The following is a 24,331-nucleotide window of genomic DNA, read 5'->3' as shown; positions in this document are numbered from 1 at the left end:
AGGCTGGCTGTGGTGACTGATGCCTGGAATCCCAGCACTTTAGGAGGCTGAGGCGGGTGGATCACTTGACCTCAGGAGTTCAAGACCAGCCTGGCCAACATATCGAAACCCCATCTCTACCCAAATACAAAAATTAGCTGGGTGTGGTGGTGCACGCCTGTAATCCCAGCTACTTGGGAGGCTGAGATGGGAGGATCACTTGAGCCTGGGAGGCGGAGGTTGTGTGAGCTGAGAGTGAGCAACTGCACGTCAGCCTGGGTGACTGAGACCCCATCTCAAAAATAAAATGGAATTTCAGAGGAAGCACCACTGCTGATATGGAAAATTAAAGAAAGACTCAGTGTTGGTCAGGTGCAGTGGCTCATGCCTGTAATCCCAGCACTTTGGGAGGTCAAGGTGGGCGAATCATGAGATCAGGAGATCGAGACCATCCTGGCCAACACGGTGAAACCCCATCTCTACTAAAAATACAAAATTAGCTGGGTGTGGTGGCGCATGCCTGTAATCCCAGCTACTCGGGAGGCTGAGGCAGGAGAATCACTTGAACCAGGGAGTCAGAGGTTGCAGTGAGCTGAGATCGCGCCGCTGCGCTCCAGCCTGGCAACACAGAGAGACTCCTTCTCAAAAAAAAAAAAAAAGAAAGAAAGAAAGAAATACTCAGTGTTTCAGGCATAAATAAATATGATAATACTATTCATTGAGATGAAAAAGACTATGCAAAGAAGTTTGAAGATCAAAAGCAAGAGTCATATGTAGACAAGTATGAGATCCACTTGAAGAGTTAACAGAAAATTGTTTTATAAGATGTGAGAACAAAGGAAAACAATAATTTTAAATTAAAATCAAATCAAGATGGGATTAAAAATATGTCTACCCAGGCCAGGCATGGTGGCTCACGCCTGCAATCCCAGCACTTTGGGAGGCTGAGGCAGGCAGATCACGAGGTCAAGGGATTGAGACCAGCCTGGCCAACATGGCGAAATCCCGTCTCTACTAAAAATACAAAAATTAGCCAGGCGTGGTGGAGCACACCGGTAATCCCAGCTATTCGGGAGGCTGAGGCAGGAGAATCGCTTGAACCTGGGAGGCGGAGGTTGCAGTGAGCTGAGATTGCACCACTGCACTCCAGCCTGGCGACAGTAAGACTTCATCTCAAAAAAAAAAAAGTCTATCCGCCGGGCGCGGTGGCTCAAGCCTGTAATCCCAGCACTTTGGGAGGCCGAGACGGGTGGATCACGAGGTCAGGAGATCGAGACCATCCTGGCTAACCCGGTGAAACCCCGTCTCTACTAAAAAATACAAAAAACTAGCCGGGCGAGGTGGCGGGCGCCTGTAGTCCCAGCTACTGGGAGGCTGAGGCAGGAGAATGGCGTGAACCCGGGAGGCGGAGCTTGCAGTGAGCTGAGATCCGGCCACTGCACTCCAGCCTGGGTGACAGAGCAAGACTCCATCTCAAAAAAAAAAAAAAAAAAAAAAAAAAAAAAAAAAAAAAGTCTATCCAAATTAATGAATTAAATGGTAAACAATAATAAAGTAGTTTATGTATAGACTTAAAAGTAGTATTTTGCGATTTTTTAGTCAGGATATTACTGTGTTGCCCAAGGAATGAAGAGGTAGGGTCATACCTCACTGCAGCTGCAAACTCCCAGGCTGAAGTGATCCTTCTGCCTCAGTCACACAAGTAGCTGAGACTGTTGGTGTGTGCCAGCATGCCTGGCTAATTTTTCATATTCTTCTTGCAGAGATGTGGTCTTGCTATGTTGCCCGGGCTGGCCTTCAACTCCTGGCCTCAAGCAATACTCCTGTCTTGGCCTCCCAAAGCACTGGGATTACAGGCATAAGCCACCATTTGACGCCCACCGAAATCTCATTTTGATGGCACACAAACAAATACCCTCTTTCTTTCTTTTTCTTTTTTTTTTTTTTGAGACGGAGTCTCGCTCTGTCGCCCAGGCTGGAGTGCAGTGACCGGATCTCAGCTCACTGCAAGTTCTGCCTCCCGGGTTTATGCCATTCTCCTGCCTCAGCCTCCCAAGTAGCTGGGACTACAGGCGCCTGCCACCTCGCCCGGCTAGTTTTTTGTATTTTTTTAGTAGAGACGGGGTTTCACTGTGTTAGCCAGGATGGTCTCGATCTCCTGACCTCGTGATCCGCCCGTCTCGGCCTCCCAAAGTGCTGGGATTACAGGCTTAAGCCACCGCGCCCGGCCCTTTCTTTCCTTCATAGTACTTATCAAATAGGTAATCCTTTTACTCATATCTCTCCCAGTAGAATGTAAACTGTATGAGGGTAGGGAACAGGTTTGCCTTTTTCACTAATGTATCCCCACTGCATAGCACATAACAAGCCCTCAATATAGGTAGGATAAATATTATTCACTTATCATTGAGCTTCTAAAATAGTTCCTTTCAGTATCATTAATCTTGAGAATTAATTTTGCACTTTAACACAAATGCTTCATGTTCAAATACTGAATTGCTGAATATTTTATGGTTTTATATTGTCTTCTAAATTAAAATCCTACCAAGTTATTTCATGACTCATTTCTTTTCAATTCCTCTCATTCCACATGAGAAGTGGGTCTAAATTAATAGGGGAACATAATATCTATCTTTACAGCTTTTCCAAACTGCATATACTCAGACCTAAAAAACAATGGGAATGGTGCCTAGACATCTGCAACCTGAAATATTTCCCTGCTGTGCATTATGGCTCACTCCTGTAATCCCAGCACTTTGGGAAGCCAAAGCAGAGGATCACTTGAGCCCAGAGTTTGAGACCAGCCTGGGCAACATAGTGAGATCCTGTCTCTCCAAAAAAGCCAAAATTTTTAAAATTAGCTGGGTGTGGTGGCAGTCTCAGCTACTGGGGAGGCTGAAGTGGAAGGAGCTCATGAGTCCAGACAGGTCAAGGCTGCAGTGAGCTGTGACTGTGCCAGTATACTCCAGCCTGGGTGACAAAGGGAGACCTTATCTAAAAAAAAATATTTCCCAAGGTAGATGCTTAGATGGAAACTTTTCTACTGAAGAAACATCTGACAAACAAGACTTTTCTTTATTTGGCTCCATAATAACCAATTTTTAAAAATCAAATAAGTACATACCACAAATTCCACAGAGAGCACAGACTATGCTACTGGCCATCTCTCTTCATGGGGGAAAAAATCTTAGGACCTAGTTGTTTTAGGAATTTCAGACAATGTCTTATCAGGCCTGAGTTACTATATTATAGATGCTACATGGGTAGAGATTTCAGAAAAAGCTGTGAGTCGAGGAACATTCACTGGAGTTGAAGAAAAGAGCTGAAAGTGAAGTCTACCTGGGCAAACTGTACCATAATCAAAGGCACAGATGCAGAGAAAAATTTCAGAAGAGCAGTGAGGAAGAATCTAGCCGAAATGGAGTTAATAATGACTTCTGGGCACAGAAAAATAAATGGAGAGAGAAGATGTTCTCATACCACGAGGTTCTTCAAAATAAAGGTAACGGGTACTTAAACCCACCTGACTATGTGATGGGATGGGAGAGAAGCTTTAGAGAAGTTAAACATCAAATGTACCAGAAAAATGCACTGGGAACTGACTTGAAAATCCTTAGTCTGTACAGAGGAAGGTAAGAAGCAAAATCTCCTTACTATGTTTAAAGTATTAGGGTTTTTTAATGTGCTTTTGTTTTTAGAGACAGGGTCTCACTCTGTTGCCTAGCACATCCGTGGCTCACTGCAGCTTCCAGCTCCTGGGCTCAAGCAATCCTCCCACCTCAGCCACCCAAGTAGCTGGCACTAGAGGTGCACACCAGCATATTTGGCTAAGTTATTATTATTATTAGTAGTAGTAGTAGTAGTAGACATGGGGTCTTGCTTTGTTGCCCAGGTTGGTCTCAAACTCCTGGCCTTACGTGACTATCGTGCCTTGCCCTCTCCCCAACCTCCAAAGCATGAGGATTACAGGCATGAGCTACTGCGCCTGGCCTAGATCTTCATTCTGTATCAGTGGGTTCATCTTCTATTCTCTGTGGTTTTAAAACAGAAATATATCACATTACAGGAAGAGAAGAAAAATAATAAATTAAAAGTTTAAGTTTAAATAAACTCAAAGGCAATCAGTGTTATCTAAAGAAGAAAAAAACTATGAATTCATAAAGAGAGCCTTAACCAAGAAAGTGGGGTTCTAAATGGCCACCAATCTGTGCCACTGAATAAGTGGGATACATTTCATCATAAACTCCATAGAGAAAAGACACATCCCGATGTGGAGAACACGTTATGGAGCACATCCATTAAAAATCATAAAGAACTCATGTCACCAATCTTGAGTGAATTCTAAAGATTCAGGAACTTTAAATCGTTTTATAAACAACATTTTAAAAGTGCCCACCTGTCATCAAAAACGAGAGATTAAATGTTCACTGTATCTCATAAACCTGATTATTCCTCACCTGAAAAGTTTTGATTTAGGATTTCTTGACCTATTATCCATGGATCTTGTTGTTCCAGTTTGAAAATTGCATCAGGTTTGAGAATTTGATAACCTGTCGATTGGAAACACAGAGGACTTGGACCTAACTGCTTGGGCTAAGAGTCTTAAATATGAAGAATGTTTTATTACAAAGGCTGTGAAATAAAGCAAGTGAATGAAAATCTTTCAATTTAGTATAAAAGTCAAATAATCTTTGACATGTAAAACTTACGTCCAAAATCAACAAACTCCTCACAGGCCAAACAGTTACTGGCCATACAGTAAGTGACATAAGAATGTTCTTACTCAAGAAGAAGAATGTTCTTACCCAAGAAAATCAGATTGCTATAGTTCTCCAACATCACATCTCTGTACAAGTTCTTCTGAGTAGGATTAAGTAGCTGCCATTCCTCCAACGTGAAATCCACAGCCACATCCTCAAATGATATCTGGAAAAGCACAATCCCTGTTAAACCTGAAGTGGTTCTCACTTGGTCTTGTAAAATACTTCCTTCTGTATTTGTGGTAGGCGGCCTCTAAGATGGCCCCAGTGACCTCTGACTCTGGTATTCATGCTTTTGCGTAATCCTCCCCTCTTGACTGTGGGCTGGACTCAACTGACTCATTCTCCTGAACAGAACAGGGGAACATGATGAGATGCCACTTCCAAGACTAGGTTAGAGAGAAATGCAGCTTCTATCCTGGGCACTCTCTCTCTCTGGAGGAGTCTGGCTGCTGTGTTGTAAGGTCGCCGTGTGGAAGCTCATGTGCCCTGGAGCTGAGGCTTCCCAACAGTCACTGAGTGAGCCTGGAGGAGCCACCTCCTTCCTCGCTGCGCCCTGCGATGATGGCAGCCCTTCTCAACACCTTCATCACTGCACCATGTGAGACCCTCAACTGAAACCCACTGGGAAGCACCTGGCAGATTCCTAAGCCCAGAAACTGTGAGATCAATGTTTGCTGTTTTCAGCCCCTGAGGTTTGGGGTAATTTGTTACACAATAATGAATAACTAATATAATATAATATAATATAATATAATATAATATAACATAACATAATATAAAATAATCTTGAATTATGCTTTGAGCAAGAAATGTTTAAAAATATATATATATAATATATATAATATATATATATTTTTAGAGGCAGAGTCTCGCGCTGTTGCCCAGACTGGAGTACAATGGTGTGATCCAGCTCATTGCAACCTCTGCCTCCCAGGTTTAGACGATTCTCCTGCCTCATCCTCCTGAGTAGCTGGGATTACAGGCGCCCGCCACCACGCCCAGTTAATTTTTGTATTTTCAGTAGAGACGGGGTTTCACCATGTTGGCCAGGCTGGTCTTGAACACCTAACCTCGTGATCTGCCTGCCTCGGACTCCCAAAGTGCTGGGATTACAGGCATGAGCCACCGCACCCAGCTTAAAAATATTTATCATTGTAAATTCATTCATCCATCTACCTATCCACTGAACAAGAAACCAGAATAGGTTGTCTTTAAACAATACAGTGGTTCTCAAAGAAGGTGCCACTGGTATTTGAGAACCAATTTTAGCTAAGCAACATTGTCCCATGCAGTTAAGCCCTTCAGCATTGCCTGGCCTCTGTCTGCTAATGACAGTAATATCTCTCAGTCACTGGCTGGGCATGGTGGCTGATGCCTGTAATCCCAGCACTCTGGGAGGCTGAGGTGGGTGGATCACCTGAGGCCAGGAATTCAAGACCAGCCTGGCCAACATGGTGAAACTCCATCTCTATTAAAAATATACACACACACACACATCCTTAGCTGGGCATGGTGGCGGGAGCCTGTAATCCCAGCTACTAGGGAGACTGAGGCAGAAGAATCACTTAAACCTGGGAGATGGAGGTTGCAGTGAGCCAAGATTGCACCCCTGCACTCCAGCCTGGGCAACAGAGTGAGACTCTATCTCAAATAAATAAATAACAAAACAAACAAAAAACCACTCTCTTCCCTCTGGGAGTGATTCTGCTCCCAAGTAAGAACAACTGGCCAGCTATTTTAGATATCTTCCAAAACACACATATTGAGCAATTAAGATTCCAGGAACTATCTGGGTGCGGTGGCTCACTCCTGAAATTCCAGCACTTTGGGAGGCTGAGGCGGGTGGATCACCTGAGGTCAGGAGTTGGAGACCAGCCTGGTCAACATGGTGAAACCCCATCCTATTAAAAACACAAAATTAGCCAAGCGTGGTGGTGCATGCCTGTAATCCCAGCTACTCGGGAGGCTGAGACAGGAGAATCCCTTGAACCCTGGAGGTGGAGGTTGCAGTGAGCCAAGATTGTGCCACTGCACTCCAGCCTGGACAATAGAGCAAGATTCCATCTCAAAAAAAAAAAAAAAAAAACAACGAAAAAGAAAAGAAAAAAAGATTCCAGGAACCATAACAGGTATCAGAAATTTAAAAATGAGTAGAAAAATATCATGTTCTCAAGTACCCTTCAGGCCAGAGTGAATAAGGTTACAGGACTATGAAACTAACATTTACAGAATATAGAGACAAAACAGGGATAAAAACACTGGATTTGACAACACTGGCTCAGGTGCTATAAAGAAGTAAGGCTTATGAAGGGTCTTTAGAAAGTCCTGGTCACAGAGGGGGATGAGGAAAAGGACACTCTCAAGGCAGCACCATGAGCAAAGACATGGAAACAGAGTGTGTTTTCCCAGGGATGAAAGTTCAGGAATATAAGAGAGGAAGTGGGAGTGGGAGCGGTGGGAAAGGTCCTGGCCTCTTTAGAAGGGAAAGTGGAAAACGTGAGAGGTAAGCAGAGGCCAGCCTCCATTTGGACTCAGGTAAATTTGAACATTCCTGTCCCAACAGTTACAAGGAACATAGAAGAAAGGAGAAAGGCTTAGAACAAGCCCAAGCATAGAGGACTAATAGGTTATTTTCCCTCATAAAGCTGGAACACAAGGAGTACTCTGTGTGTGGGTCAATGAAAAATAAAAATCAAAGAAAATTAATTTCTTGCCTCAATGTTAGTGTTACACAAAGAGGTCAGAAATTGTCCCTGAGAACTATAACAAGCTAGATTTATATGGGTATATGGGCTGAACTCCAGTATAGATGTGTTTTGCAAAAACCTTAAGCACAGAGTTCTAAAGTGTTTTTGAGGGTGACGTGCATTCAGGCATCCAGCAGAATCAAATGCAAATTCTATTTAGAGAAAGAGAGCCAAATAATTCTCACAAATAATGGTTCAAGAAAAATGAGTACAGAGTAAAAGAGAAACCAGAATGCACACATTAAAAAAAAAATTGGCTGGGTGCGGTGACTCATGCCTGCAATCCCAACATTTTGGGAGGCTGAGGCGGGTGGATCACCTGAGGTCAGGAGTTCGAGACCAGCCCGGCCAACACGGGGAAACTCTGTCTCCACTAAAAGTCCAAAAATTAGCTGGGCATGGTGGCATGCGCCTGTATTCCCAGCTACTCAGGAGGCTGAGACAGGAGAATCACTTGAACCCAGGAGGCGGAGGTTGCAGAGAGCTGAGATTGCGCCACTGCACTGCAGCCTAGGCGACAAGAGTGATAATCCATCTCAAAAAATAAATAAATAAATAAAATAAAAAATAAAAGAAATCTATTTATTTACTTATTTATTTTGAGATGGAGTCTTACTCTGTTGCCCAGGCTGGAATGCAATGATGCGATCTTGGCTCACTGCAACCTCTGCCTCCCGGGTTCAAGTGATTCTCCTGCCTCAGCCTCCCAAATAGCTGAGATTACAGGCACACGCCACGACGCCCAGGTAACTTTTATATTTTCTTTTTTTTTTTGAGATGGAGTCTCGCTCTGTCCACCAGGCTGGAGTGCAGTGGCGCTATCTCGGCTCACTGCAAGCTCCGCCTCCCGTGTTCCCGCCATTCTCCTGCTTCAGCCTCCCGAGTAGCTGGGACTACAGGCGCCCGCCAGGGCGCCCGGCCTTTTTTTTTTTTTTTTTTTTGTATTTTTAGTAGAGACGGGGTTTCACCGTGGTCTCGATCTCCTGACCTTGTGATCCTCCCGCCTCAGCCTCCCAAAGTGCTGGGATTACAGGCGTGAGCCACCGCGCCCGGCCAACTTTTATATTTTCAGTAGAGATGGGTTTTGCCATGTTGGTCAGGCTGGTCTTGAACTCCTGACCTCAGGTGATCCGGCCACCTCAGCCTCCCAAAGTGCTGGGATTACAGGCGTGAGCCACCTTGCCCGGCCTGAGAAATCTAATTTTTAAAAAAGACAGGAGAGGTATAAAAGACTTGAGATATTTGAACTGTCAGCACAGAATATAAAATAAATATTTAATATATGCAAAGAAATAAAAGATGCTAATGAAAGTATGAAAAAGAATCAGAAGACTATACAAATGAATAAGCGGATTTGAAAAAGAATGAAATACAACTCCTAGAGATAAAGTGCATAGTAAGTAAAGTTAAGAAGTCAACGGAAGGGCTTAAGAGTAGATTAGAAAAAGATGAAGAGGGAATAAGTGAATTGGAAGACAGACCAGAAGAAATTCATAATGAAGCAAAAGAAGAGAAATGGAAAATATAAAGCAACCCAGCTATATGCTGCCTATGAAAGAGGCACATTTATCTTCCAAATAGTTTAAACATAAAAGGACTCACATTACTTGATTTCAAGATTTCCTATACAAGCACAGTAATTAAGACAGGATGGAATTTGTGAAAGGATAAAAACACAGGTTAATGGAACAGAACAGAGAACTCGAAAATAAGCCCCTACAAATATACTCAATTGTTTCACAAGAGTACAAAAAGCAATTCTACAGTCTTTGTGACAAATAATGTCAGAATAATTTTATACTCATAAGCAAAAGAAGAGATCTCAACACATACCTCACACCTTATATCAAAACTAACTCAAAATGGACCACAGACCTAAACATAAAAAACTATAAACCTTTTAGAATAAAACCAAAGAAAACCTGTATGACTTTGGGTTTGGCAATGAGTTAGATACAGCACCAAAGGCCTGATCAATTTAAGAAAAAAATTTGATAAATTGGACTTTTTCAAAATTAAGAACTTCTGTTCTGTGAAAAACAATGTTAAGAGAAATAGAAGACATGGCACAGACTAAGAGAAAATTATTTGCAAATTACATACCTGCTAAAGCACTCATATCCAGGATATAAAGAACTATTAATAAGAAAATAATCCCATTTTAAAAATTAGCAAAATATCTTGACATTTCACCAAAGAAAATACATGGATGGTGGCCAGGCATGGTGGCTCATGCCACGCCTGTAATCTCAGCACTTTGGGAGGCCGAGGCAGGAGGATCACCTGAGGTCAGGAGTTTGAGACCAGCCTGGCCAACACGGTGAAACCCCATTTCTACTAAAAATACAAAAATTAGCTGGGTGTGGTGATGCACACCTGTAATCCTACCTACTGGGGAGACTGAGGGAGGATAATTGCTTGAACCTGGGAGGCAGAGGTTGCAGTGAGCCAAGGTTGTGCTACTGCACTCTAGCCTGGGCGACAAGAGTGAAACTCTGACTCAAAAAAAAAAAAAAAAAAAAAAAAAAAAGAAAATGCATGGATGGAAAGTACACATAGGAAAAGATGTTCAGTATCATGTATCATGTCAAAAGGTGAATGCAAATTAAAACTATAACGAAATACTACTATGTACTTATTAGAAGGCTAAAACTAAACACACACACACACATACACACACACACACACCTGACAAATATCAGTGAGGATTCAGAGCAACAGCAACTCTCATTCATTGTGGTGGGCATGTAAAATGTACAGCAGCTTTGGAAAACATTTTGGCAGTTTCTTACAAAGTTGAACACAGACTTACCACACAACCAGCAATTCCAATCCTAGGCGTTTACTCAAGTAGTGAATTGAAAACTTACATTCACCTGAAAATTTATGTTCAAACCTATATGGAGATGAATGCTTTATTCAAAACTGCTAAAAAGTGGAAGCAACCAAGATGTCCTTCAATGAGTCCACACGTGGGATAGTATTCAAAGGAACCACATGCCAAGAAAAAGGAACAAACTACCGACAAGATATGAATGAATCTCAAAGGTATGCTGAGTGAGAAAAGCCACTGTCAAAAGGTCCCATACATGATCCCATTTGTTTTTTTATTTTTATTTTACTTCTTGAGATAGAATCTCACTCTGTTGCCCAGGCTGGAGTGCAATGGTGCAATCTTGGTTCACCGCAACCTCTGCCTCCCAGGTTCTAGCGATTCTCCTGACTCAGCCTCCTGAGTAGCTGGGATTACAGGTGCACACACCACACACAAAACACAAATAATTTTTGTATTTTTAGTAGAGACAGGGTTTCTCCATGTGGCCGGGCTGGTCTCAAACTCCTGACCTCAGGTGATCCGCCCACCTTGGCCTCCTAAAGTGCTGGGATTACAAGAATGAGCCACCATGCCTGGCCGACATGATTCCATTTATAGGACATTCTGGAAAAGGCAAAGCTGTAGTGACGGAGAACAGATCAGTGGTGGCCAGGGATAAGGGATGCATGGCCACAAAGGGGCCGCACAGAGTTCCTGTGGGGTGACAGAACTATTCTGTCCTGAATGTGATGTTGATTACATGAACTTGGACATGTTTTAAAACTCCTCTGAGGAAGCTGGCTCCTGGTTAAAAAGCTCTGTGTGAAATTTCAGGCCCAAACATAAACAATCACCAAGCCTTTACCTTGTGGGCCTCATGGAGGAAAATTGCCCTCCCCACAACAGACGTGGTGTATGGCCAACATACTGTGGATGCTACAGGACTATGATGTGGTCCCTGTTCCTGAATGTACTGTTGTTACTGATGCCCCATCTATGTACACCCCTGCTAGCCTTTGCCCCCAGTGCCTGATGGGAACTGCTGCAGTTAGGGCCATTACAGAGCAGCATACGGAAGACTGAATCCACCTGATGCACAGGCTATTGCTAGTTCCCTGGCCCTTGGATCAGGCCGCCAGCAAGCCTCAGATGGGCACGTAAAACAAGATTCCCAGTGGAGACAAGACTTTTTCAAAAAAAATAATTTCAACTCTTCCTTTCAGAGTCACAGGTACATGTGCAGGTTTGTTCCATGGGTTTACTGTGTAATGCTGAGGTTTGGGGTACAAATGATCCTGTCACCCATGTGGTGAGCACAAAACACAACAGGCTTCCCTCTTCCCTCCCTCCCCACGTTTGAGGTCCCCAGTGTCTACTGGTCCCATCTTCGTGTACACAATGTACCCAGTGTTTTGCTGCCACTTATAAATAAGAACAGAGAATGCTGGGAAAAGGGCTTGTGGGGTGCCTGCATAAACTGGCCATAAAAATATGGGGCAATAAGCTGTGGAAAGCCACGAGAGGCCTCTGAGGAGGAGTCTTCTAATTGCCATCATGTTCCCATGCTCAGAGCAAGACCTGCTCCCTTATCTATAAACACCGTGTTCAAGGACAAAGACACCCCTTTGAAGCACTGGAATGTGGCCAGATATGCCGGCTGCTAGTTAGGCCCACTCCCCACTAGCTGCTCTCCGGTAAGTTAGAGAATAAATCAGCAGTTAAGTTTACGCTGCTTCTGCATAAAGAAAATTTACCCAAACCACCACTGCTATAGATTAGGTGTATGACACACCACCCCCCTTTCACTGTTTCACCCCTGAACTTCTGCTTCTTAGATCTAAGTGACTGTACTCAGTAATAGTGTGGAGACCACACTTGGTGCCTTTTGCAGCCTCCATTTTGCAACCGGACCCCGGGCTCCCACCTTTAAGAATTTTTTTTTTTTTTTTTGAGACGGACTGTCACTGTGTCGCCCAGGCTGCAGGGCAGTGGCAGGATCTCTGCTCACTGCAAGCTCCGCCTCCCAAGTTCACGCCATTCTCCTGCCTCAGCCTCCTGAGCAGCTGGGACTACAGGCACCCGCCACCACGCCTGGCTAATTTTTTTGTATTTGTAGTAGAGACGGGGTTTCGTCATATTGGCCAGGCTGGTCTCGAACTCCTGACCTCAGGTGATCCACCCCCCTCGGCCTCCCAAAGTGCTGGGATTACAGGCGTGAGCCACCGTGCCCCGCCCCTTTATGAACGCTTAACCTGTCTCTTCTCATTCCTTTGTCACCACCGGACTTCGGGTACCCTGCGGGTGGTGTTGAGGCTGGTCCCCAACAAGAGAACATTTGGTTTTCTGTTCCTGAGAACAAGACATTTAGATAAAAATCAGTTCTGCTCCTAAGAAGCATTTTGTTTTCATACCGGTGCTCACCAAAAAGACTCCAGTGCTGACCCAAGAAACACAACCACCCAACTGCACTTCCTAAATGCAGACTAAGATGTTTTTCACTCCAGAACAAGCAGATACGTGACTGACCGCCTCCTTATGGAGCCACGAGAAATGTCCCACAGAGATGCGGACATGGCCTAGACTGAGCCTCCGCGCGTGCTGCTTCTGCTCTCAGAAGATGGTGAATCACAGGAAACAGCTGTCCCGCTTTCCAGACTCCGGTCAAGGCTAACGCTGCCCAAGGGCAGATTCCCAGGTCGGTGGGCCATGACATCCTTGGCAGATAGATGAATGTTTCGCTGTTTCCTTGTGGTTTGGCCCAGCCAACCCCACACATTCCACTGACTTGGGCCACACTATGCAGGCCCGACACGACCAGATCTGCTTCCTGTTCAGGTTTCCTGAGCGCACTGCATCTGAGAACAGCCCCAGCCCAGGCTACACATCAATGGGCCCAATCATGGGGTGTCTGAGGAACCATATCGCCCACAAGCAACAGGGTAACTGAGTGTTGTGATGGACAACTTTGTTGGCTGCTGGGAGGGGACAAGATAACCGCAGCCTGGACTACGCGCAGCTCAGGCAAGTGGCCTCAGGCCTCATGCAGCCGTTCCCCGCGGGGCACTTCCCATGGGTACCTCCAGGCTGCTCTCTATCAAGCTCCTTCTCCAGGCTGCCCTCCACGCACCCCTCTCCAGGCTGCCCTCCATCTCGCATCCCTCTCCTCCAGGCCGCCCTCCATCTCGCGTCCCTCTCCAGGCTGCCCTCCATCTCGTGCCCCTCTCCTCCAGGCTGCCCTCCATCTCGCGTCCCTCTCCAGGCTGCCCTCCATCTCGCGCCCCTCTCCTCCAGGCTGCCCTCCATCACGCACCCCTCTCCAGGCTGCCCTCCATCTCGCGTCCCTCTCCAGGCTGCCCTCCATCTCGCCCCCCTCTCCTCCAGGCTGCCCTCCATCACGCACCCCTCTCCAGGCTGCCCTCCATCTCGCGTCCCTCTCCAGGCTGCCCTCCATCTCGCCCCCCTCTCCTCCAGGCTGCCCTCCATCACGCACCCCTCTCCAGGCTGCCCTCCATCTCGCGTCCCTCTCCAGGCTGCCCTCCATCTCGCGTCCCTCTCCAGGCTGCCCTCCATCTCGCGCCCTTCTCCTCCAGTTACATGTATCTCAGACTCCACAAGGCAAGAGGCAAGGCCCTTTCATCCCCTTCTGAAGACTCAAACAGACGGGAGATTATGTAAACCTATTGTTAAACCTTTTAAAAGTTCAGGATTTTGTGCTCACCAATTCTTAAACATGATACATCTTTTTGGTTAAGTTACATAAAAATATTTTGTTCCTCTAGTATACAACCTTTCCAGACGGCACGCATGAATGAAAACGGGGGATATTTTGTTCTTAAGTTTTGATTACTACATGGGACACAGATAACAGAAAAACAAAACAAAACTGGCACCTGGGGAGGCTCAGGGAAAGGGGAAAAATAATAATGATCTTTATTTTTCAGACCTGCTCCTAAAAGCTTTCTACTCCTCCTAAAAAAACCAAACACAAGAGCTCCTCATGCTGCCTTTCCATGGACTATGGCTGCTGTGGACTTGGACCAGCTGCTGAGCCCACACCTTGGCTTCCTCAAGGTGCTGACGAGGAGAGGCAGAGGACTGCCTCGGCTCCCGGGCTCTGTGCAGAACTCCTCCAGAGACTGTACACACTCTGATAAGGAGTGGACTAACAAACTGGTGTCATGGATAAACAAAATGGTTTGGAACTTAGTCCCAGGCAGGCCCTCTAAAGCCCAGGCCTACACCCAATGATCCAGACTGGACAGAGGCCTGACCCTGGGAAGGCATGTTGGATCCCTGTTAACCTCACAACCTGAGGCCTGTGTGCCCAGCTGGGGCGTCTGACCTTGAGACGGTCTTTGTTTCTAGGGGACCACGTGTGCCCTCTGGGATTACACTCAGGACCTGTCTCAGCCTGGAAGACATTCAGGTCATGTTCAACTTTCTGGCCAGAGTTCTGCTGTGCCTGAATTGATGCCTCAGGCCAGGTAAAGAAGATGCACACAGGCCGGGCGCGGTGGCTCAAGCCTGTAATCCCAGCACTTTGGGAGGCCGAGGCGGGTGGATCACGAGGTCAGGAGATCGAGACCATCCTGGCTAACCCGGTGAAACCCCGTCTCTACTAAAAAATACAAAAAACTAGCCGGGCGAAGTGGCGGGCACCTGTAATCCCAGTTACTCGGGAGGCTGAGGCAGGAGAATGGCGTAAACCCGGGAGGTGGAGCTTGCAGTGAGCCAAGATCGCGCCACTGTACTCCAGCCTGGGTGACAGAGTGAGACTCCGTCTCAAAAAGAAAAAGAAGATACACACAGATTCTTCTGGCTCTCCAGTGGGCTGTGAGGCATCTTTCCTGGCATGGCGACTGCCGAGTGACTGCTGAGGCCATGTTCACTCCTCCAGACCCGACAGTCTTGCCTGGAGTGGCATCATCATAGCCATGGTCTGCTGTTGCCTCAGACGATTTACCTGGTTATTGTCATGGCCCCTCAAAGTCTGACCTATTGGGGTCCATGATGAGGTAGCCTGTTTCACACTTAGGTCCTAACAAATCAAGGAGTGGAGTCAAGGAGTTCAGCTCCTGGTTAAAACCCGTAGTGCATGTTCAGGTGTAAGCACAGGCAATTACCAAGGCTTTACCCGGCAGGCCTCAGGGGAAAACTGCCCTCCCAACAGACCTTGTGCACGGCCAGAGCACTCTGGTCTCTGAGGGGAGCTGCAGTCAGGGGTCATGATCTCACACATCTGCCCTTCTTACCCAGGCACCTGCACTCCAGTCTCCTGAGGCCTTTCTCAGGTGCTAATGCAAGACCTCCTCGTTGGGGTTGGGGAAAACCCTAAAGACACTTTTCCCCACTTTGACTCAGTACCTGGTACTTTTCTACTCCCAGCTCCTCCCTCCCTACCCCAGGGTCCAAAACAACTGCTGGAGCTTTTTGTTCAGTGTTCCCTCGGCTGAGGGCAAAGAGTCTATCCCCACATCTGCCTGACGCAACTGGCTCTTTGTCAGAGGCATTAGAACCAAAGCGACTCCATCTTGAGTGAGGGCAAATGAGGCTGGAACTTGCTGGGCAGCATTGCCAGGATGTGAGGTATTCCTGGCTTCTAGATGTTTACTGTTCAGGGAAAAGATTAATAATGTTTACTAAACAGACCTATGCCCAGGAATGTCCTGATGTCCCCATGTCTTGAGAACAAAAGCATTTCTAATGTTGCTTTAAAGATAATAATATTGATTATTATACAATATAGTAATTAAGAAAATCAATCCTTTATCACAAACCCTTGTAGCTGAGCACATCTCCCTGTGACTGTCATTGTTGTTATCCTACGTATAAACGAGCCTTGTACCTAGGGTGGGCGCCTTCCTCCTCCTGCTTTTGGGAATGCCCTGCTCTGCCTATGGAGTAGCCATACTTTATTCCTTTATTTATTTATGTTTTTGAGACAGTGTCTCGCTCCACTGCCCAGGCTGGAGTGCAATGGTACCACTCCTGGCGTAGAACTGAACATCAAAAAAAGAAAATATTAGGAAGAAAGGAAAGAAAGTAGGGAAAGGGTGAGAGGAGAGAGGCTAGTAGGTGGTAAGAATTCCTCTGAAAGGTGAGGGGACACACAGTCTGTTTTTAAGTCAACAAAGTATGGAAACAGAGCGGAACGCAGATCCCTGCATGCCAAGCCTTTGCCAACAGGAGCAGCATTTCTACCCAAAACACATCACCATTCCAGTGGAGAGAATACTTACAGGCACCATTTAAAGGTTTCCTAATGATCAATTCTGCCAGATGATTTAAAAGTTTCTTTCCTAAAACTGAAATCTAGATAGGATGGACACTCAAGACCTCATCTCAGTCCCTGAAGAAGGTAGGATGTGCACGCAAGACCCACCTCAGTCCTTGAAGAAACTGTGTTCTGAATTCTTTTTTTTTTTGAGATGGAGTCTCGCTCTGTTGCCCAGGCTGGAGTGCAGTGACCCAGTCTCGGCTCACTGCAAGCTCTGCCTCCCGGGTTCACGCCATTCTCCTGCCTCAGCCTCCCAAAGAGCTGGCACTACAGGTGCCGCCACCACGCCCGGCTAATTTTTTGTATTTTTAGTAGAGACGGGGTTTCACCGTGTTAGCCAGGATGGTCTTGATCTCCTGACCTCGTGATCCGCCTGCCTCGGCCTCCCAAAGTGATGGGATTATAGGCGTGAGCCACCGCACCTGGCAGGATCCCATTTCTTATTGATCTCTTCCAACTTTAAGACTTTTGTATGACTCTTTTTCTAACTCTGTCACCCCGGCTGGAGTGTGCTGATGTAATCCCAGCTCACTGCAATCTCCATCTCCTGGGTTCAAGTGATTCTCATGCCTCAGCTTCCCGAGTAGCTGGGAGGCTAATTTTTGTATTTTCAGTAGAGACAGGGTTTTGCCATATTGGCCACGTTGGTCTCAAACTCCTGGCCTTAAATGATCTGCCCTCCTTGGCCTCCCAAAGGGCTGGAATTACAGGTGTGAGCCACCATGCCCAGCTGAGACTTTTGTATGATTCTATAATCTACTATGTGCTTCTTTTGACATCTTGTTTCTCAAGCTTATATTTTCTCTTATTTAAATGTATTTAGACCCTTCTGTGTGTTGCAGAGGTTTCCATAAGCCTCATCACATCCACGAAACAGAGGATAAACCGATAACCCACCTGTGACTGGATCATTTTCCACTGCTCTTGGGAAACCCGCTGTTTTGTGACTTCTCTTAGTCTTGACACCCTGGAGTGGTCTCTGGTCAGTGGTCTGTAAACTGAGAATGCATTCTTGGTCTTGTGGGCTCTTCTTTCTTATCTCACATGAATTGTCTTGTTCCAGGGGGTTACTGCCTGTGGATGCAGTAGACATTTTATTTTAGATGATCTAATTGATTTGGAAACCTAAATCTTGGTGTTCTTGCTGGGAGTTCAGATTATTTAAACCCTCAAACTAGATGTTGGGTAGGTTCACATCAGGCCTAGCAGGTGGGAAGCAGAGTGGAATGTGAGCTACTGGCATGTCTCCATCGCATCTGACCTGCATCTAGGCCAGGTCTGCAGCACACACTGAACTTAACCACCCTGGCTCCACCCATCAATGCCAGATGGAAACCACTCACCTGGCTGGTTCAAGCAGACGCCTCCCGAGGACCACCCCTACACCGAACTGCTCAGCACAGACAGCATGCAGCTCTGGAAATGCAATGAGGGCTTATTCATTCCACAGAAATATTTCCTGGAGGTACCTAAATCCAGTTATTTGTGTTAAGTGCTACAGAGTAAAATGCAACTTATTTCTAGGCAGGGTGGTAAACAGAAAATGGCCTTTAGATGGAGATGGTGAATCAGCCTGGGGTTCTGGCTCCCACCCCCAAACCAACCAGGAACAAAAGGAAAACATAGATCAGAGGAACTAATATAAGAGTAAAAAAAGAAAAAGGGACACCCCTGGGCAGACACAGGGTGGGGTGAAGCTGAGGCATGAGTTTGAGGCTGAGCAGGGCCTGGCTGCAGCCTACAGTAGATGGGAGCCAGAGGGGGCAGCAAGACACAAGGCAGGGAGTGTCTTATGTTGCCTCTTCCCCAGTTCACACTGGAATAGATACCGCCTGCACTTTCTTCAGAAATCAGCAGTAACAGCCCAGGCTGCTGGTTTCCAAGGGGTACCTGAGGCAGACCCCAATCCCTGCAGAACTGAGGAATCATGGAGGGGTAAGGGCTGCAGCTGTTCTTTGGGTATTTTCTGACCTCCTGCCTCCAGCATCCCAGGGCTGGGAGTGTCAACTCATGAGCTGCCCAGAATGGGGGCAGCTCACAGCTGGAAGAGGGGGCACGATTCCCAGGTCTCCCCTTGGTCCTGGGCCCCTGAACGCCCCTCTGCTTCAAATCATCAGAAGTTTTAGAGACTAAAGCCTGGCCTTCAGCCTTTCCCCAACACGTATCTCCAGACAATGTGTGGGAGCAGCTGACACCCCAAGGGGAACGTGAGCTCACAGGCCTGGAAGGGCAAATATAGATTTAAAAGGAGGAAAAAGCCCCAATTTTCCCTCATGCCAAACAGAGAAAGAGATTCACCCCCAGTTTTTTTGTTTGTTTGTTTTTTAAGAGGCTCAGTTTTGCTCTTGTAGCCCAGGCTGGAGTGCAGTGGCATGATCTCGGCTCACTGCAACCTCCGTCTCCAGGGTTCAAGCGATTCTCCTGCCTCAGACTCCCAAGTAGCTGGGATTATAGGCACCCGCCACCACACCCGGCTAATTTTTTGTATTTTTAGTAGAGACGGGGTTTCACCATATTGGCCAGGCTGGTCTCGAACTCCTGACCTCAGGTGATCCACCCGCCTCGGCCTCCCAAAGTGCTGGGATTACAGGCGTGAGCCACCATGCCCGGCCACATTCTTTTTTTGAGACAGGGTCGTGCTGTCACCCAGGCTGGAGTGCAGTGGCATGATCTTGGCTCACCGCAGCCTCGACCTTCCTGGGCTCATGTGAATTCTCCCACCTCAGCCTCCTGAGTAGCTGGGACCACAGGTGTGCGCCACCACACCCAGCTAATTTTTGTATTTTTTGTAGAGACGGGGTTTTGCCTTGTTGCCCAGGTTGTCCTTGAACTCCTGGGCTCAAGTGATCCACTGGCCTCAGTCTCCCGAAGTGCTGGGACTACCGGTGTGAGCCACCGTGTCTGGCCTCTTCGAACTTTTATTCAATAAGAAAATTTTTTTCTTTATTTTCTACTTGTGTGGAGAGGTCTTCTGGGTTGGCAGATTTTAGGTTTATTTCCCCAACAGGCCAAATAATCGGGTAACTCAGTATAACCATTCTTTTTAAAACTTTTTCAAAGACCACAAACTGCACAAAAGTTATCATCTTAGGCAGAAGATGGAAAAGACTGACCAAAATTGAAAATAAGCATAATGAACTCAAGAAGTACCACATCCTGGTGCATGTGAATGCTTACACTTTAAATTTCTTCACTGCCCATGGACCAGGCCACTTAGATTAAGCCACACATGGAGTCAGAGCCAAAGAATTCAAGGACATGCAGCTGCACAGGGATGCTCTTTCCTTCATCAGAATGAGTTTGAAAGGAAATGTCCAAAAAAAGTTTCCTGTAAACTTGGGGACAAGAGGGACCGAAAATCTACCTTACATAACAATCCTGCCAAGCAACATTTGTCTAGCAATCACCGTCTACACCTGCAGGGCGAGGCCACATGGCCCAGGAATGGTTGCCGAGCAGTGCCGAAGCTCCCAGGGCTGAAGCAGGTGACTCCCGAGCACACGGCAAGGGCCCCACAGGCCAGGGGCTAACCAGCTAGCCAGGAAGATACTGAGTGGCACAAGGCCAGCGGCACCTTTCCAGAAAGTGAGGTAAACTGAGCGAGAAGGCCTACAGCAAGGACCCTTTTCTTTGTCTGTCTTCACTGTCCCACAGAAGTAGAGTAAGCAATGACTGAAGTGTCCACTCCCCTGCCTCAAATGAGGGAGGAAAGTTAGGACTGGATATTAGCAAATGGCCGGGTTTTTCCCCAGGGCAACTGAGAAAAAAGAGTAGAGGCAGACGCCACCCCTCTGTGCAGTCTCCCACTTACCCCAGAGGCAGGCTGAGGGTTGGAGAATTAGACAAGAGCAGTTCCCAGGTGACTGCACGCTCAGGAACCCCACGGTGCACAGCCAGCAGCATCCACACCTGCAGGGCACAGGAGGCGGGGACCAGCGTAGCTTGCGCCTGGCACCTGCGGAAGCAGACATCAGTGTAGCTCGCGCCTGGCACCTGCAGAGAGCAGGAGGCAGAGACCAATGTAGCTCACGCCTGGTATCTGTTGGTGGAAAGGCTTATGGGGTGCTTGTATTAACTGGCCATAAAAATATGGGATAATAAGTTGTGGAAAGCCACAAGAGGCCTGAGGAGGAATGCCTTCTTATTGCCATCACGTTCCCATGTTCTGAGCGAGACTTGCGCTGTTATCCATGAACACTGTGTTTAAGGAGAAAGACACGCCTCTGAAGCACTGGAATGTGGCCAGACATGCAGGTTCCTAGTTAAGCCCACTCCCACTAGCTACTCTCCGAGAAGTTAAAAATATGCTGTTTGAGCACAAAGGAGATTCATTTAAACCGCCACTGGTATAGATTACATGTAGGACGCACTGCCTCCCTTTCACCGTTTCGCCCTGAACGTCTGCTCCGTAGATCTAAGTGATTGTACTCAATAAACAGAGTGGAGACCAGAACTCTGGGCCTTTTGCAGCCTTCATGTTGCAATTGGCCCCCTGGCCCCCACTCTTTATACACTCTTAACCTGTCTCTTCTCATTCCTCAGTCGCCACCGGACTTTGGGTGATGTTGAGGCCACTAACTTCTAACTCCACATTCGTCGCAAATGGCAAAGAAACCATTAGGCTCCCCAGGCTTCCCTCTCACTGACACCCACAGGGTCCCCGATTTCTCGCCCTCACCCACCCACACATCAATCACAGACACTTGCATGCATGCTTGGCATTCATCCCAAACATCAAACTCCCAAGCCCTCCGATCATTCCTCCTCACAGACCTCACTGCCCACCCCATCAGTCCTTCAGTCATCTCTGGTACCCAGTCACTGATACGAACAAGCTCCTTCTCACCTAGTTCCAACACCCTCAAATAACAAAGCCAATGCACAGGGCACGAGCCAACAAAACCATCCCCCATTCAATGATGCACACTGGACCCTTTATTCCTAATCCTCCACAGGCCCCCAGACACTCACCTGGCGTTTACTATTCCTATGTCATACCATAGACCCCATGGGCCAGGCAGAGTCACCCTACAGGCCCAACTGATGACTGGACCCCAGTGACTCCCACACAGCTTTTAAATACAGATGCCCAGACACCATCATCACCGGCACCCCCAAACCTCCACTTAAGAATCACCACAGACTGAAATTCCAAACACTGAGTCCCAAAGGATCCCCACAGAACTCAGACACTCCTGCAGGTGAGCTGGGGAGGGAGAGGAAGAGAAGGGTGGGGAGGGGAGAAGAGTGGGGAGGGGAAGAGAAGGGTAGGGAGGGGAGGAGAAGGGTAGGGAGGGGAGGAGAAGGGTAGGGAGGGGAGGAGAAGGGTGTAGGGGGGACAAGGGTGGGGAGGGGAGGAGAAGGGGCTTCTGTCCTGGGACGAACACACCAGTCTTCATTCACTCACTTTATCAGGTGCCCAGGTCACGCGCTCATAGAGCCCCTCCCCAATAACTGACATTCTCAGACTTGCGCCACAGACCACCTAAATTGGACCCGTCACTCAATGCCAAGCGATCCCTAATCCCTCATCCCTGGGGGCCCCAAGCATTTGCCCCATGACACCCCATTCTCTAATCCACTCCATGCTGGAGCATTCACTGACACTCCCATAGCCCTTCCCAAACACCACCTGGAAAGGGATTGTGGGGCTGTGCACAAATGCCGACCCCGCAGGCCGCTCCAATGACGCCAAGTATGACCCCGTTGTCCACGCACTCACAACCTGCAACGGGTCCACCATTAACTTACATCCAGACTCCCTCGTCACAAACACACAGCGCCCCCATTCCTAGTGCTTCAATCATAAGATCCCCAAACACAAGCACAGAAACCAACCCCAGCCACTCGCCAGCACAGGCCACCCCATACGCGCCTCCGCTGTTGGAGATGGGTTGAAACAGCAACCATCGTTATTCAGCTGTCAAATAAAACATGCAACTGGACACAGCAAAGACGGCTCCAAAAGGTTATTGGAAGTGGGGAAAAAAGACGCGGAAGAGGGTTGGGAAGGGGAAGGAGAAGGCGCTTCTGGGAAGAACCCTGAAGCCACAGACTCACGTGCATCTCTGCAAAGCAAAAAGGGATTTTCTTTCATAGAGAGATGTGAACAAGGGTAGCAAAGACCAGGCCTGACACGCGAGGTGGAAGTTCGCGCGACCAGACAGCAAAGCAGAGAAAGCCCGACCCTGAGCCAGCCTGTTCTCTGCCGAGACTGTGTGTTGGCTCAGGCCGGGGATGGGCCAAAGCTGAAGAAAACGGGGAAAGGAAAGAAGCTAAAGTTTGGTTAAGGAACCTTTTGCTCTGACCGCTCAGTGGAGTTCAGCCAGTCACCGATGAGGCAAGCGACAGCAACGTGGCGGGTCTGTGTGAACAAGGGGCATCCTGGAGGCTGACCTAAATCATATAGGGAAGGGGGGTCTTTGCAGTGAGTCCTCTCCTGGAACCCAAAAGGGTGGGAAATTCCTCAGCCTTCACGGTTTCCAGGAGCACAAGGCTCTGGTGAAATTCAACAGTCACAGCCGGCAGGCTTCAGTGAATGGAACCCACACAAGCGAACCCCTAAACCCTCCCAAGCAGACCCCCGCAGAAGCCTCATCATTCACCCCGCTGGCCTCCAATGCTCACCACAAGGCATCCAAATCATGGATCAGCAGAGTCCTAACCGCTGCAGACAAATCCTCCACACGGCCTCCCAGGGGCCCCTCTCCCCTAGGGCCAAGAGCAGCCTCGCGTCCCCCTGCCCCGCTCGCGCTGCACCCCAAGTCTACAGCGACCTCCATAGGCCGCCAGTGAATCGCCCAGCTGACCCCAAATCTCCCCCGACACCCACATTCAGCGCCCCGCCGCCGCCCGCCCTACAGCCCCCCACCCCGCCCGCTGCCTCCCACCCCCGAGCGCCCCCAGGGGCCCCGCCCGAGGCCCGCCGTCCGCGCATGCGCCCAGCCGGACCGCAGGCCTTTCTGGTCCCGGCCGGCAGCCAGCTCGTGCGCGCTGGGGTCACCGCTAGCCGGTCCGCAGCGGGGTCACCGCGACCCCGGGCGGAGACACAGAGGCCGCTTCCAGCACCGCCGCCTAGTCGTCCCGCCCCCGCTGCACACTCCCTTACCCCTCGGACCTCGCAGTGCAGAGGTGGACACGGCCCCACCGCGGAAGGGAACGCGCAGAGAACTACATTTACCAGCGTCCCGCTCGCGCTGGAACTACACTTCCCGGGGGACTCCGCGGTGCACCCGCCGGGGTCGCCGCTTGGACGTTTCCGGTTGGAAAAGCCGCTTGGCGGCTAACTGGGGAGGACTGGAAGAAATCTAGGATGGAGCCAGCAGTGCTGGCCCAACATGTCTGTGAGAGAACCTAAAGGCGCCTCCAGGAGGACGCCTCTGCATCTTTTCTTTGTTTTTTTGTTTTTGGAGGCAGGGTCTCGCTCTGTCACCCAGTGGGGAGTGCAGTGGTGCCATCACCACTCATTGCAGCCTCAGGATGGTTTCCCAGCTCCTGGGTTCAAATGATCCTCCTACCCCAGCCTCCGAAAATGCTGGAATTACAGGCATGAGTCACTGCGTCCGGCTTCTTGTCCATTTTACATCATAGCTGTAAGTAATATAGGTAAATTTTAGTGTTATGCGCGTTGCAGTGAGCCAATATCGTGCCATTGCACTCTAGCCTGGGCGACTGGGCGAGGCTCCGTCTCAAAAAAAAAAAAAAGTTAGCTGGGAGTGGTGCTGGGCGCCTGTAATCCCAGTGACTCAGG

The 24,331-nt window shown here is 48.1% G+C and overlaps 1 protein-coding gene across 8 annotated transcripts in view; it reads right to left on the bottom strand.

The window, feature by feature from the left end:
- The window catches only part of ZNF605 (zinc finger protein 605), a 31,891-nt gene extending 8,127 nt beyond the window's left edge, over window positions 1–23,764 (bottom strand). The window contains exons 1-6 of one of the 8 annotated variants that reach the window (XM_030939528.1): window positions 23,699–23,764; window positions 20,393–20,574; window positions 17,925–17,997; window positions 17,479–17,655; window positions 4,785–4,905; window positions 4,437–4,529 (exon numbers count right to left, since the gene is read on the bottom strand). In XM_030939528.1, coding sequence (XP_030795388.1) covers window positions 4,437–4,529; window positions 4,785–4,905; window positions 17,479–17,493 — 229 coding nt within the window. In that variant the 5' untranslated portion in view covers window positions 17,494–17,655; window positions 17,925–17,997; window positions 20,393–20,574; window positions 23,699–23,764. Of the gene's footprint in view, window positions 1–4,436; window positions 4,530–4,784; window positions 4,906–17,478; window positions 17,656–17,924; window positions 17,998–20,392; window positions 20,575–23,208; window positions 23,397–23,689 lie in introns of those variants that run through there. The other 7 variants (XM_030939526.1, XM_030939531.1, XM_030939529.1 and 4 more) reach the window with 7 other exon arrangements.
- Between the last annotated feature and the right edge of the window lie 567 nt (window positions 23,765–24,331).

The sequence above is a fragment of the Rhinopithecus roxellana genome, chromosome 10 (genome assembly GCF_007565055.1).
Source record: "Rhinopithecus roxellana isolate Shanxi Qingling chromosome 10, ASM756505v1, whole genome shotgun sequence".
NCBI lineage: Eukaryota > Metazoa > Chordata > Mammalia > Primates > Cercopithecidae > Rhinopithecus > Rhinopithecus roxellana.
The sequence above is the reverse complement of the archived record's forward strand: the minus strand, read 5'-3'. Positions and strand labels throughout refer to the sequence as shown.